The following is a 15,010-nucleotide window of genomic DNA, read 5'->3' on the forward strand; positions in this document are numbered from 1 at the left end:
TGACAACACTACCACTTCCCCACCCATCATGAGTTGATTCAATGGAACCTCTAAAGTATATATTTTAAATCTGTCGTCAAAAACAGATTCTTTGGGTTTTTAGTGACATACAGTCAAAGTTAATTGAAGTCAACTTCAAATGGGTCCTCACGTATTATGTATGTTTTTTTAACATTTCATGGGGTGTAAAACATGTAAAAACTGCATGTATTAATAAAGATTTTATGATGAACAGTTTCTAAAAGGAATTGTTTCAAAATGTCCTGTCCTGGAATGGACTGTGTGACACCTTAGAGGTTCCACTGTGGAGTATATCAAAACAAGACCATAATGTCCACGGTGGAGGTAATTAAATATCGACAAGGGACAAGAGAATTGACAATCTCTGACCGCGTGTTTGAGATCTCCGCGCTGTGGTTGTTCAGGTGTGATAAGCATTGGGTTCTCAGGAGAACGTCCCGAAAGAAGCTCTCTGCAGACCTTTCACTAACATGCACCCAAATGGAGCAGTCTGCATTGGCGGGGCTGGGGGTGAAAAAGGGGGGGGTGGGGGTGCACCTCCTAACACATACACACTCACGCATAAACACACACGTGCACGTACACACCTATCCCCTGGGTAATTATTTCTACATTATTACACGTGCTCAGATCCCAGCCGCCCACGCGAGGTGACAGGCAAATTTATCACTCCAGAGGGCTGGTGGGTTGCCTGCAGCCGGCAGTGCAAGATAAATGACAAAATAAAAGCCCTCTCTGCTTAAATTGTTTCGCTTAATTCCGTTGAGGAGATTGATGAGTTCATCTATCGATGCATGAACACAGGAGATGCATCAAGCATGTATATTTTGTGTGATATTGAAGCGGCCATGCTAAAAGGAACACAAAGGCGCTGGGCTATCTATCAAGTGTTGGGATCTTACTGCAGCGGGTAAGGAAGTGAGTTAAGGAAATGTTGGATTTGTATCGCCTTGGGTGAAGACTGGCACATACAGCAATGAACACTGACTGTACGTGTGTGTACCTTTGGCGTTTCTGGGCGTAGCGTAAGTCTGGAGCATTGCCCCGGGGCAAAGTAACTATATTGAGGCCCCCTAATCTGTGGACCATTAGCACCTGCTGTGACCTTTGAACCAGTCTGTCATAGGTTACTTTTCATTCATTCATTTGATTTTATTATAATGCACACACCGGCAATCATGTATTATACACTATATATATATATATATATACTGTATATATATTTAGATGTTTTTAATATTTTTATCAATTAAAATGCATTTTAAATTAAAAATACAATTTAAATTACTTTTGAACTTGTATAAAGCTATCATAAGATTTTTTATAAAAATAAAATAAAAATAATAAAATTCATTATTTTAAAGAATACATTGTTTAGGGTAATTTTTAGGTAATTAATTTAGGTAAATAATGAATTAATTTCTTCAAAGACGCCACACACCGGTTACATTTTATTTAATTATATTATAAACATGCCTATTTATTATATTCACGTTTGTTCATTTTTATATTTTAATTAAAAATACTAAAACATATTTTTTGGGTTACTTTTTCATCAGTTATATTTAGATGTTTTTAATATTTGTATCAATTAAAATGCATTTTAAATTAAAAATACTATTTAAATTACTTCTAAACTTGTATAAAGTTATCATAAGATTTTTTTTAAAGGTAATCAATAAAATTCATTCTTTTAAGAATACATTGTTTAGGGTAATATTTCAATGATTAATGGGTTAATTTCTTCAAAGACGCCACACACCGGTTACATTTTATTTATTTTTATTGTAAACATGCCTATTTATTATATTTACGTTTGCTTATTTTTACATTTTAAAAATACTTAAAAATTAAAATTGAAAATACTAACACATATTTTTTGGGTTACTTTTTCATCAATTATATTTAGATGGTTTTAATATTTGTATCAATTAAAATGCATTTTAAATTAAAAATACTATTAAAATTACTTTTAAACTTGTATAAAGTTATCATAAGATTTTTTTATAAAGGTAATCAATAAAATTCATTATTTTAAAGAATACATTGTTTAGTGTAATTTTAGGTAATTAATTTAGGTGATTAATGAATTAATTTCTTCAAAGACGCCACACACCGGTTACATTTTATTTATTTTTATTGTAAACATGCCTATTTATTATATTCACGTTTGCTTATTTTTATATTTAAAAATACTTTAAAATTTAAATAAAAAATACTAACACATATTTTTTGGGTTACTTTTTCATCAATAAATTATATATAAAAAACACCCAATGTATGTATGAGTTATTTTTTTGTATTACATATGGATTTATTATAACTATATTTTGCCATCATTTTTTTCTTGAGGGCCATATAGTAATGTATTAATATGCTAAGTAAAAAGACAATAAACCTCATTCATATATATAGTCGTATATTTGTACCCCTAAGTTTACTTGTGAGACACTCACCTTCCGTTGCTCATGAGACCCCCGTCAACTCTTTGGAACGTCACTGCAGTGGCAGAAAAAGAGAAAAAGAGAAGGGACAGAGTCCAGATATGAAGTTCCCAGCATTGAATTAATTTGCATAATTAAGATAAGATGCCATTTGTATTGTAATGCTCCTGCAAAGCTCGTTAAGTACGTTCCATACAGGAAGTGATGTGGGCACCCTCCTCTCAGCCCGCTGTCAGAAAAGAAAGGATTAAAAATAAAGGTCAATAATAAGGATGGCTTTACATAAGTTGGAGACGTCAAGGACGAGACGCTTGATGAGAAGCAAAACTCATTTTCATGTCTCATATTTGGCTGCTGGCTTATTATCAGGTGTATGATTAAATCTCAGTCCCAAAAAATGATTAAAAAAAGGCAGCGGGATCATTAATCACACAGTGTTTTCTGTCAGACAGTGGTGGGGAGGGGCGGAAGGGGGGGCGTTATACAAATGTAAGGATAAGAAGAGGTTGCTAGTAAAAGTCCAAGATGACAAAGTAGCATGGCGACCTCAAAGAGTGTCAGGAAGCGCTAAGAGGCTGCAACAGTTTTTGGAAATCACCTCATAACCAGGGGGTTATAAAGGAGGGGGGTTATAAAGGAGGGGGGTTATGGGGCGGGGGGGCAGAGAGAGTGATCCTGCATGTTAGTAATTTGACTCGTTTGTTCCACAGATGAAAGACAGCATCTACATTCCTCCAAAGGTTCTCTGACTTCCTCCAACAAGATGAGGCCTGAGGATCCCCACGGGGGGCAACACGGGCATTAGAGGGGTCTTTTTACGGCGTGATGTCATCCGAAGGGGAAATTCCCGCTTTTTAGACCACAGATCAAACTTCTGCAGTTATGCATACGTTTGAAATCATCGCAAATCACGCATTTTATAGAAGTCGGAAGTTTTTACTGATATGATCATGATTATTTATAAGTGTCTATAATTTCAATATGTACGTATATATTTGTTGTATTCTAATAAAAAATAGCAACTGCAATAATCTGGTTCAGGGTTAAGCTAAATAATAATAATAATAATAATAATAATAATAATAATAATAATAATAATAATAATAATAATAATAATAATAATAATAATAATAATAATAATAATAATAATAATAATAATAATAATAATAATAATAATAATAATGTATAGAATATAATTTAAATATATAATATTAAATAATATAAATTAAATATTCCATATTTGTATGTTAAATTGTTTTTTTTTATACAGAAATAGCACACTTTTAACCCTTTCTGTGCATAAAAAAATTCACACAATAAGTTCAGGGTTAAGCTAAATAATAATAATAATAATAATAATAATAATAATAATAATAATAATAATAATAATAATAATAATAATAATAATAATAATAATAATGTAATTTAAATATATAATATAAATGGTATAAATTAAATATTCCATATTTTAATGTTAAAATGGGGATTTTAAACAGAAATAGCACACTAAAGGGTTAAGCTAAATAATAATAATAATAATAAGGATAATAAAAATAATAATAATATAGAATATAATTTAAATATATAATATAAATAATATAAATTAAATATTCCATATTTTAATGTTGAAATGGGGATTTTAAACAGAAATAGCATGCTAAAGGGTTAAGCTAAACAATAATAATAATAATAATATAGAATATAATTTAAATATATAATATAAATAATATAAATTAAATATTCCATATTTTAATGTTGAAACTGGGATTTTAAAGAGAAATAGCACACTAAAGGGTTAAGCTAAATAATAATAATATATAATATAATCTAAATATGTAATATAAATAATATAAGATTTTATCTTTTCAAAAAAAGATAAAATTTCACACAATACATCTTAATTTTATTTATTGATATTATTACCGTATTTTCTGGACTATAAGTCGCTCCGGAGTAAAAGTCGCACAATGCCAAAAATGCATAATTAGGTAGAAAATAACATACATAAGTCGCACTGGAGTATAAGTCACATTTTTTGCGGGTAATTTATTTTACAAACTACTTAACCAAAACAGACATTACGTCCTCTTGGAAGGCAAGTTCTAACATTAATAAAAGAATAGAGAATGAATAGGTGTAAGATATGCTAACACAATGCTTATTCAGCTACACAAAAAATAAACATGAACACAAAAGGTATCCAGTGTTTATGTAACATAAATATTTTTTTCATTTATAAGTTGCTCTGGAGTATAAGTCGCAGGAACAGCCAACCTATGAAAAAAGGGCGACTTATAGTCCGGAAAATACGATATATTTATTTACTTCCTCCGGGAGGCATCCTCCGTGACCAGCTGCCCGAACCACCTCATATTTAATTATATGTATTATATTGAATTATATTAGGCTATCATTACAATATATTATTTTTACCATAATGCATCATTTACTCACAAAGTTGCAAACTTTTAGCTGTTTGACAGCAGGTCCTCTGAAGTCTATATCTCCAGTCAGGCACATTTCTGGACTGCTACAAAAGCACTTTTAAGTGGGCCAAAGTGGCGTGACGGCATTGCTGTGTCCCTCCGCCTTTTCAGATAAGCACTTTCCCCCCAATATGAATACAGATTAATAAGCACTAAAGGGGGGAGGACATCATCAGCATATAAAAATTCCATCAAATCTCCTTGGCTGCTGATTTACCTCCCTGGAGCTGACAGCTTTAGGAGGCCGAGACGGGACACTCGCCATGCATCAACTAATTGTCAGCAGAGAGAAGACCAACGCACTCTGTATAATGTTCTAAAAATCGTCCTTGTTTTCAACTTCCAATCGCAAAGATTATTGATGGATTCAATATTTGCATGACACCTATAAACGAAAAAAAAAAAAAAAAAAACGCAAAATGTAATGGAGCTTGAGTCAAAAACATGGAGTCACAGCAAATGGTGATTTGGGAATTAAAAACAGCAGATGGCGCTGTTTTAGGACTGTGATAAGTGAATTTCCACCAAGGAGGATTCCTTACTCATAAACGTTACTCATAAACTCACATTTTCGTAGTCAGAAAATAGAACAAAGCAGTTTTTAACATTATTAATTAATTATTAATATAATAAATAAATATTATATATATATATTCATAAATATTATTATATATATTAATAAATATAAAATAAATTAAATATTAATTAATTATTATTATTATTTTTTAACATTTTCGTAGTCAGAAAATAGAACAAAGCAGCTTTTAACATTATTAATTAATTATTAATATAATAAATAAATATTATATATATATTCATATATATTATTATATATATTAATAAATATAAAATAAATTAAATATTAATTAATTATTATTATTATTTTTTAACATTTTCGTAGTCAGAAAATAGAACAAAGCAGCTTTTAACATTATTAATTAATTATTAATATAATAAATAAATATTATATATATATTAATAAATATTATTATATATATTAATAAATATTATATATATTAATAAATATAAAATAAATTAAATATTAATTAATTATTTTTTTTTTACATTTTCGTAGTCAGAAAATAGAACAAAGCAGTTTTTAACATTATTAATTAATTATTAATTATTAATATAATATATATTATATATATATATATATATTAATAAATATTATTATATATATTAATAAATATTATATATATTAATAAATATAAAATAAATTAAATATTAATTAATTATTACTTTTTAGTGTTAGTATTAATAACACTCTTGTAGTCATTTTTACACTTGTATTACACAATATAGCAGACATAAGAGAAAATAAGGCATTTAAGACATAATATAAATATAATATAATATAAAAATAAGACATAACATAGACTCACACACGTTCCTTATTTTTTCCCGTTTTTTTACTTGCTGTTCTTAAAGTACTTCCTGCGGTGGCTGTTTTCTGAATGTACTATTACAGTGACACCTAGAGGCCTGCGTGGAATACTACATGTCTGAATGCCTTACATTTGTATTTGATTAATTTAGCCATTTTTATTCATGAAAATAATCAATTTAGTTCCTGTTTCTGTCGACTCTCCCTGTCCTTTATCTGCCTATGTGCCTCTGCCACAAACATGAAATATTATTCTAACTTGGGTATTTTTTTTTATGGATTTTCGGGAAAAAAATGAGCATACAAATTCTACACATAACCTAAAAAACACAGATTGGTTTTATCTGTATTACTGTACGGATGCACTTTTGTTTAAATATTAATTCTTTATAATTAATCTCTTGATTATTTCATATATTTGAATGAAATAGAGAACCAATAATAAGTCTACAGACATTTTCTAATGTATTAAATGAGCACGTATCTCCAAGCCTAAAACAGTAAGGCAGGATAATGTACGGCGAGTACCCAAAATTAAATTTTTTTATACTGTAAAAAAAACGAATTGGCTGCAAGATAAACACAAAACATAGCACTTTATGCAAATACATTATAGAGCATTTGCAAGGCTTTAGGTCAACCAATAAGCAATCAGTGTCACATTAATATTAGCTACGGGCATTAGCGAGATGTATTTAATAAGCGAGAAGAAAGGGGGGGGGTATGTCGTGGTAATGGGCGTGAGGAGACGGGACAAATGAACAGTACCTGCAGGGGTGAAGGTGAAGGACTGAACTGCAAAACAAGAAGACAGAGAGGTTGCGTTAAAAGCTTGCAGAGGTAAGCGGTGCTTTAGGTGAAGGGGTGATGATGATGGTGATGATGATGGTGATGATGATGAGGGGTCTGCACACCGGGTGGGACCAGATCGGTGCATTTTCGAATCAAACTCTAGTGGGTTTCCCTCCTCGATGTGCAGAGCCAAAGGCGGGAAAGCAGCCATCGGAGAGCACAGACGAGAAGCGACAAACCAAAGAAAAGTCCCAAACACGAATGAAGCTGACAAACTTGCTGAAGCCTCAAATTGGGTTCCTTTTTTTTTTTTTCTTCTTCTTCTTCTCCTGTCAGTTTGCTCTCCTGCTTTGTAATTAAATCATGCGGCCTTGGTAGCACATATGGACTTTAAGGGGGGCTGACGTCATCCAATGAGGGTCATCGTGTGGGAGGAGACATGTTGGACTAATTCAGGGGTGGGCAAACTTTTTGACTCGCGGGCCGCATTGATATAACAAAATTTCCGGGGGGGGGGGGCAGACGATATATTTTACACGTAACAGTCCACCTGGTATTATTGTATCTGTAAAATTGTCATGCAATCTGCTATTATTATTTATTATTTTATATTTTATATTTATATTTAAATATTTTAAAAATAATAAAATATTATAATAATTAAAATAAAATGAAAATAATTATTATTATATTATTATTATGTAAAATATGCAAATATAACAATATTATTATATATAATTAATATAATAATTAGCATCAATATTCATTCATTCATTCATTTTCTACCGCTTTTCCTCACGAGGGTCGCGGTGGGTGCTGGAGCCTATCCCAGCTGTCTTCGGGCGTAAGGCGGGGTACACCCTGGACTGGTCGCCAGCCAATCACAGGGCACATATAGACAAACAACCATTCACACTCACATTCATACCTATGGACAATTTGGAGTTGCCAATTAACCTAGCATGTTTTTGGAATGTGGGAGGAAACCGGAATACCCGGAGAAAACCCACGCATGAATTGAACCCGGGTCTCCTAGCTGTGAGGTTTGTGCGCTAACCCCTAGACCACCGTGCCGCCCCCCGGTATTATTGTATCTGTAAAATTGTCATGCAATCTGCTATTATTATTTATTATTTTATATTTATATTTAAATATTTTAAAAATAATAAAATATTATAATAATTAAAATAAAATGAAAATAATAATTATTATATTATTATTATGTAAAATATGCAAATATAACAATATTATTATATATAATTAATATAATAATTAGCATCAATATAATAAATATAATAATCATAATAGTTATAATTGGCGACTCCAAAATTGTCCATAGGTATGAATGTGAGTGTGAATGGTTGTTTGTCTATATGTGCCCTGTGATTGGCTGGCCACCAGTCTAGGGTGTACCCCGCCTTACGCCCGAAGACAGCTGGGATAGGCTCCAGCACCCCCCGCGACCCTCGTGAGGAAAAAGCGGTAGAAAATGAATGAATGAATGAATAATAGTTATAATAATAATATAATAATTATTATTTTAATTTTTATTATTATTATGTGCTTGTGTCTCTTTTTTCAGGAGCACTTTGTAAACAACAGACCATGTCAAACAACAAAATTGATACAACCATCAAAAGGTTGGCTCAGGCCATGATGCCAGCTTGTATGTTGAGTTTAAATTAAATACTTTGGAAAGATTGGGCGGGCCGTATTCAAACACTTGGCGGGCCGGATGTGGCCCCCGGGCCGTAGTTTGCCCACCCCTGGACTAATTCCATCTCGAGGAGGCCCGGCTGCCCACTCAGCTTGACCACCTTCTCTATTAACCAACACAGTCGGTGGACTTGTGGAGCCTTTTAGAAACGATCATGTATTCTGAATCTTAACCCGTTGTGCTTATCTAAAAGGAATTAAACATCAGCGCTCCAACCTGCGTAGTTGCTCAGACCCTTCCTCTTCTTCCTCCTCCAGTACAGCCAGATGCTGAAGCCCATGAGGATGACCCAGCAGGCGCCGCCGATGCCGGCGATGAACGCGGGCTGCTTCACCACGTCAGTGATCTGCTCTGTGATGCTGTTGTTACGGTTGCCATGGATGATCACGTCCTGGAATGGCTTACCTACGGAAGCAGTGAGGATGCAAGTAAAGTCAATGGAATGCATTCATTAGCTCCGATATAGGAGAAGTATTAAAAATCGTGATTGTAGTCATGGCCGTCATGAATCAAAAGTGCACACAATATCTTCTTCTTGCATTTCTTACATTTAGAGCAGGGGTCTCAAACATGCGGCCCGCGGGCCAAATGTGGCCCGCAGGACACTAGTTTGAGGCCCCCGCCTTGATATGAAAGTTTAATGTTAAAGTTTGATATGGATGCTGTATGGTATCATGTACCCAGAAAAAAATATTACATTTGATTAATGTTCATGTTAAAGATTAAATAACTGTTAATAGTTATCCTCCCTATCCGTGTGGAAGTGGTAAGTTTTTGGCGATTTAAGTTTAAAGGAAATAACTTGAAGGCTACCGTTTAGGTGGCTAGCTCTCTAGTTTGCGAGTTAGCATGTGTCTCGAGACCCTGCAGTTGCGCAATATGTTGTAAATAAAAAGAGTATAAATGTGACTATAGTCGTGTTTTGTCATGTCTACAGGGCTCTAATAATGCTTTGTTCATTTTAATCTGAAAAAAATCATTTGTCTACCCACCAACTATATGTGGTTTCTTAAGTTTTTAATTATTTGCCGTTTTATTATTATTATTATTATTATATTTATTTATTACTGATCGATTGATTTGCTTTATTCTTGATTTGTTCATTTATTTTTCATCTTATTTTGTGCAGAAAAATAAAAATTAAGATATTTGAGAACAGTGGAATGTTTTATCAGAGCTTTTATTGTAAAAAATCAGAACCAAAGCAAAGTTTATTCATTTTTCAGTTTTTAATAAATGCGTTTTTTGTTTTTTTTTGCGGCCCAGTCTCACCCAGACCCTAGCTCCAGTGGCCCCCAAGTAAATTTTAAATTTGAGACCCCTGATTTAGAGTGTGCAACAAAGAGCTCCCATGTTATGCCACTGTTCCTACATTTGGTGTAGATATTGGGCAAGAGGCGGGGCCGAGAGATCAGTCGAATTTAAGCAAACTATTCTGGATTCTTTTCTAGGTTTGCCTGTAATGACATGTAAGTGACACCAAAGACTCCGTAAATAAAAAAGTGTGATGCCTGCACACAAAGAGTTTAGAGTTCTTATACTTAGATATGGTTCAAGAATACGGGAGGACAATTTTAAGTCTTTTTTTAGTACTGCTTGTAATTAGACTGTATGAAAAGCAAATGGATACTCTTTTTACATTAGAAGGTGTACCTCATGTGACAGGCTGTTGTGGGTGGAACTAAGCATTTCTTTTCAGCGAAGATATTGACCAAGAGACCGGAAGGATGTGCAGTGAAATATAATACACGGAAAAAAAAAAAAAAAAAAATGAACAAAGCTTATAACAAACCCCCCAGGTGAGCAGACTGTTTGCCAAGCTCAGCCTCTAATTCACTCCATTGCGGGTAAAACACACCATGTGAAATGAAAGGAGAGGATATAGAGTATTGATCCGCTCTGGCATCTCAGACACACTGGCTTGACACTTTTTATGGAGTTTGCAAAGACTCAAACAAAGGTTGCAACGCACTGTCTGCAACACATATGAACACAATAAACACTAACCGCTACCATGTCGGGATTGTCAGCAGGCTTTGTGTCGCATGGCAGATTACGGTCGCGACACCGGGGAAATCATTTATTGCGCACATAAAAAAATATTTTCCAAAAAAAAAAAAAAAAATCTGGGCGGCACAGTGGTCGAGTGGTTAGCGCGCAGGCCTCACAGCTAGGAGACCTGAGTTCAAGTCCACCCTCGGCCATCTCTGTGTGGAGTTTGCATGTTCCATGTTGCATGTTTCCTCCCACATTCCAAAAACATGCTAGGTTAATTAGCGACTCCAAATTGTCCATAGGTATGAATGTGAGTGTGAATGGTTGTTTGTCTATATGTGCCCTGTGATTGGCTGGCCACCAGTCCAGGGTGTACCCCGCCTCTAGCCCAGCTGGGATAGGCTCCAGCACAGCCCACGATCCTTGTGACGAAAAAGCAGTAGAAAATGAATGAATGAATTTTTGTTCTGTGCAGCACGGCGGTCGAGTGGTTAGCGCGCAGACCTCACAGCTAGGAAACCAGGGTTCAATTCCACCCTCGGCCATCTCTGTGTGGAGTTTGCATGTTCTCCCTGTGCATGTGTGGGTTTTCTCCGGTTTTCTCCTAGGTTAATTGGCCACTCCAAATTGTCCATAGGTATGAATGTGAGTGTGAATGGTTGTTTGTCTATATGTGCCCTGTGATTGGCTGGCCACCAGTCCAGGGTGTACCCCACCTCTCGCCCAAAGACAGCTGGGATAGGCTCCAGTACGCCCGCAACCCTCATGAGGATAAGCGGTACAAAATTAATGAATGATTTCCTGTCGGCTGCATGGTGATCGAGTGGTTAGCACGCAGGCCTCACAGCTAGGAGACCCGAGTTCAAGTCCGCCATTCCAAAAACATGCTCGGTTAATTAGCGAATCCAAATTGTATGAATGTGAGTGTGAATGGTTGTTGGCTGTGGCGACCAGTCCAGGGTGTACCCCGCCTCTCGCCCCAAGACAGCTGGGATAGGCTCCAGCACCCCCCTTATGAGGAAAAAGCGGTAGAAAATGAATGAATGAATTTTTGTTCTTACCAATAACAATGGACTGGGGTTCACTCTTGACCCCCACACCTGCGCTGGTGCTGGCGGCCACTTCCACTCGGTAGATCACACCCACTTGCAGCCCGCCCACCACCACAGAACGTATTGCCGCATCTACCGTCTTATTCACGTGGAAACGCGTCTCATTCCCCAGGCACCAGATCTGTACCACAGAAGAAGAATAATAAAGTCAAAGTCGCAGTAATAGCGCGCCTTTGACGAGCCGCAAACAAACCTTGTACTCTTGAATGATGCCGTTCTGGTGGTCCGGCGGAGGCGGGTCCCAGGAGATGCTGATAGAAGTGCTGTTTTGGTTTCCCACGGTGAGGACCGTTACCTGCTGAGGAGGCGCGCTGGGGGCTGCGAACAGGCAAGGAATGCGAGCGTCGGAAAAGAACATCTCAATATGCTAGTGGCTCATAAATATGTAGTCTGACGCTCTTTCTCTGCTATTCTTCGGGGATTGCACGTGTGGCTGCAGGCTGTCTCATTAGATGGGGATTTACATGTAGACGAGGCAATAGACGATCTGGAACGTTTGCTTCTGACGTTAATATGTCATCCCGGTTTGTTTCCACAAAGACCACTGCTGCTGTCGGTTTTTTAGAGACTAACAGAGCTACAAGTTCAAGTATGCAGTAGTGAAAGTAAGGGATATTAGAGAGATAATAAGTCACTATTCAAGTAGTTTGAAGCTATAAAAATAACCATGCATTTGGTACGAGCTGGCATGGATGTTATGCATGGAGGAGTGTAGCGTGCAGAAGGTAAGGGAAACTTTAACATATGCATGTTTAAATATGAAAACTGGAAAATAATTCATGGTCCGAGCTGTCTTCAGGTGATAGGCGATGTACCTGGACTGGTGGCCAGCCAATCACAGGGCACATATACACAAAAATATACTACACATGGAAATGCATGCAGAGCCTTCACCCTGACAGTCAAGACTCAAGCGGATGTTTGTAAACAGACCAATTGGTGTGCCTTCACAGAAATGGTTAATACAGTTGAGAAGGCAGAATTTCAAGAAATGCTGCAAATGTTATACAGTAGGCGGCACGGCGCATTAGTGGTTAGCGTGCAGACCTCACAGCTAGGAGACCAGGGTTCAATTCCACCTCCGAGTTTGCATGTTCTCCCCGTGCATGCGTGGGTTTTTCTCCGGTTTCCTCCCACATTCCAAAAACATGCTAGGTTAATTAGCCACTCCAAATTGTCCATAGGTATGAATGTGAGTGTGAATGGTTGTTTGTCTATATGTGCCCTGTGATTGGCTGGCCACCAGTCCACGGTGTACCCCGCCTCACGCCCGAAGACAGCTGGGATAGGCTCCAGCACCCCCGCGACCCTCGTGAGGAAAAATGAATGAATGTTCCATAAATTTGTAGAGTGAAAGATTACATATTGCATTATTATGATATTATTATATATTATAATGGCGTTAGTGGTATATTCATTCATTTTCTACCGCTCATCCTCGCAGGGGTGCTGGAGCCTATCCCAGCTGGCGGGGTCCACCCTGGACTGGTCGCCAGCCAATCACAGGGCACATATAGACAAACAACCATTCACACTCACATTCATACCTATGGACAATTTGGAGTCGCTAATTAACCTAGCATGTTTTTGGAATGTGGGAGGAAACCGGAGTACCCGGAGAAAACCCACGCATGCACGGGGAGAACATATAAACTCCACATGCATGCCCGAGCTGGGACTCAAATCCCAGTCTACTAGCTGTCGCCGAGCCAACCACTCGTCCACCGTGCAGCCGTTCATGTTGTTATATTTGCGAATAAATTGTTATTCTAGGAAATGTAAAACTGAAATTGAAATGATTTCAAAACAATTGAAATGTATCTTTTCAAAAAAAATTCTACTTTTTTTTTGTTGGGAACTTATATTTTCTTCAAACTTACCTATGTTTTAATGCAGATTACCGAAGAATGGAAGAAAGTAGAAACAAACTTTTTTTTCGTGATTAAAGATGAGAGTCTAATCTTTCAATTGGTAGGTTCCATGTTTATATAACCATAGAACACAATATTCTGTGTGCCTCCAAAAAATAGTGAAAATCATCTAAAATGGATGGTACTGAAGGGGTTGAATCTTGAAGAGTCAAAAATTTTGACTTGCCAATTTTCACATGTTTACATCTCTATTTATTCGAGATTGAACCATATAGGATATGTTCAAAATCTGCAATCTAGATTTCCTCGTGGAAAAAGTCACAAAGCACCCCCAGAACCGGTGTTTACCCCACAAAACATGTCTTAAACGCTAGCGGGATTTTTCGCTCTAGAATACCGACAAGAGTTTTGCATCTGGATGAAACTTCACTGATTGATTTCAGAGGTGACACGTGTGTTTCGTCTTTGAACGCTCTTGTTCTTTGTTATTTATCCGACCCCTACAAAGAAAGAAAAATAAATAACACTCGGCGTGGCGGAAGGATAAGTATTAAAAATAATGTTTTCTCATTTCCGCAGGGGGTGGAAGGAGAGCCGTGCCACAGTAGAATACTGACAGGTCAATTACTCGCATGCCGCCGCTCCCTCACCTCGCCTCCATCCAAAATGGCACTTGTCACCCTGTAAATCTCTGCTCATCCCTCAGCACAACCGGCCGCGTCGGCCTCCGGGGAAGCGGAAGCTGCCTGGCACGGACGGAAGATGAATGGGCCCCGTGATGAACCCACCACCTTAGCCAGATTAGAAACAATCTACCCGGGGGGAGAATCGGATCAAACGGCGGTGCTTGGGCGCCACATTAAATCCAGGTGACGGAGCGGCGGCTGTGGCAGCAGCCATCACGGGCAATGTCGTTCAAAGTTAATGGTATGAATGATTTAGCGGCTTATTATCATGCATATTTGTGCTAAACAATTCACATTTTTCATTAGGGGCCTCAGAGTGTGTGCTAATAGAGCCATTAGCGGCGTGATGTATGGCGGGCACGGATGTGACCTCCTGTCTCTAATGTCTGCATGCCGCTATGCCGGATAATGAAGAAATACAAACAAATCATAGAAGAGACGCTGGGTGGGCATTCGGTTCGCCGCCTACAAGTGTTCATCAATGCAAAGAATCGCTTTG

General features: G+C 36.6%; 1 protein-coding gene across 7 annotated transcripts in view; it reads right to left on the reverse strand.

Annotated features, from left to right (window-relative positions):
* Positions 1-15,010, reverse strand: part of robo2 (roundabout, axon guidance receptor, homolog 2 (Drosophila)) — a 386,548-nt gene that overhangs the window by 34,049 nt on the left and 337,489 nt on the right. For all 7 annotated transcript variants that reach the window (XM_058079123.1, XM_058079125.1, XM_058079127.1 and 4 more), the window contains 5 exons: positions 12,148-12,272; positions 11,904-12,075; positions 9,064-9,252; positions 7,107-7,133; positions 2,478-2,520 (listed from right to left, as the gene is read on the reverse strand). In XM_058079123.1, the coding sequence (XP_057935106.1) occupies positions 2,478-2,520; positions 7,107-7,133; positions 9,064-9,252; positions 11,904-12,075; positions 12,148-12,272 (556 nt within the window). The remainder of the gene's footprint in view (positions 1-2,477; positions 2,521-7,106; positions 7,134-9,063; positions 9,253-11,903; positions 12,076-12,147; positions 12,273-15,010) is intronic.

Source organism: Doryrhamphus excisus, chromosome 8, assembly GCF_030265055.1.
Source record: "Doryrhamphus excisus isolate RoL2022-K1 chromosome 8, RoL_Dexc_1.0, whole genome shotgun sequence".
NCBI classification, from domain to species: domain Eukaryota; kingdom Metazoa; phylum Chordata; class Actinopteri; order Syngnathiformes; family Syngnathidae; genus Doryrhamphus; species Doryrhamphus excisus.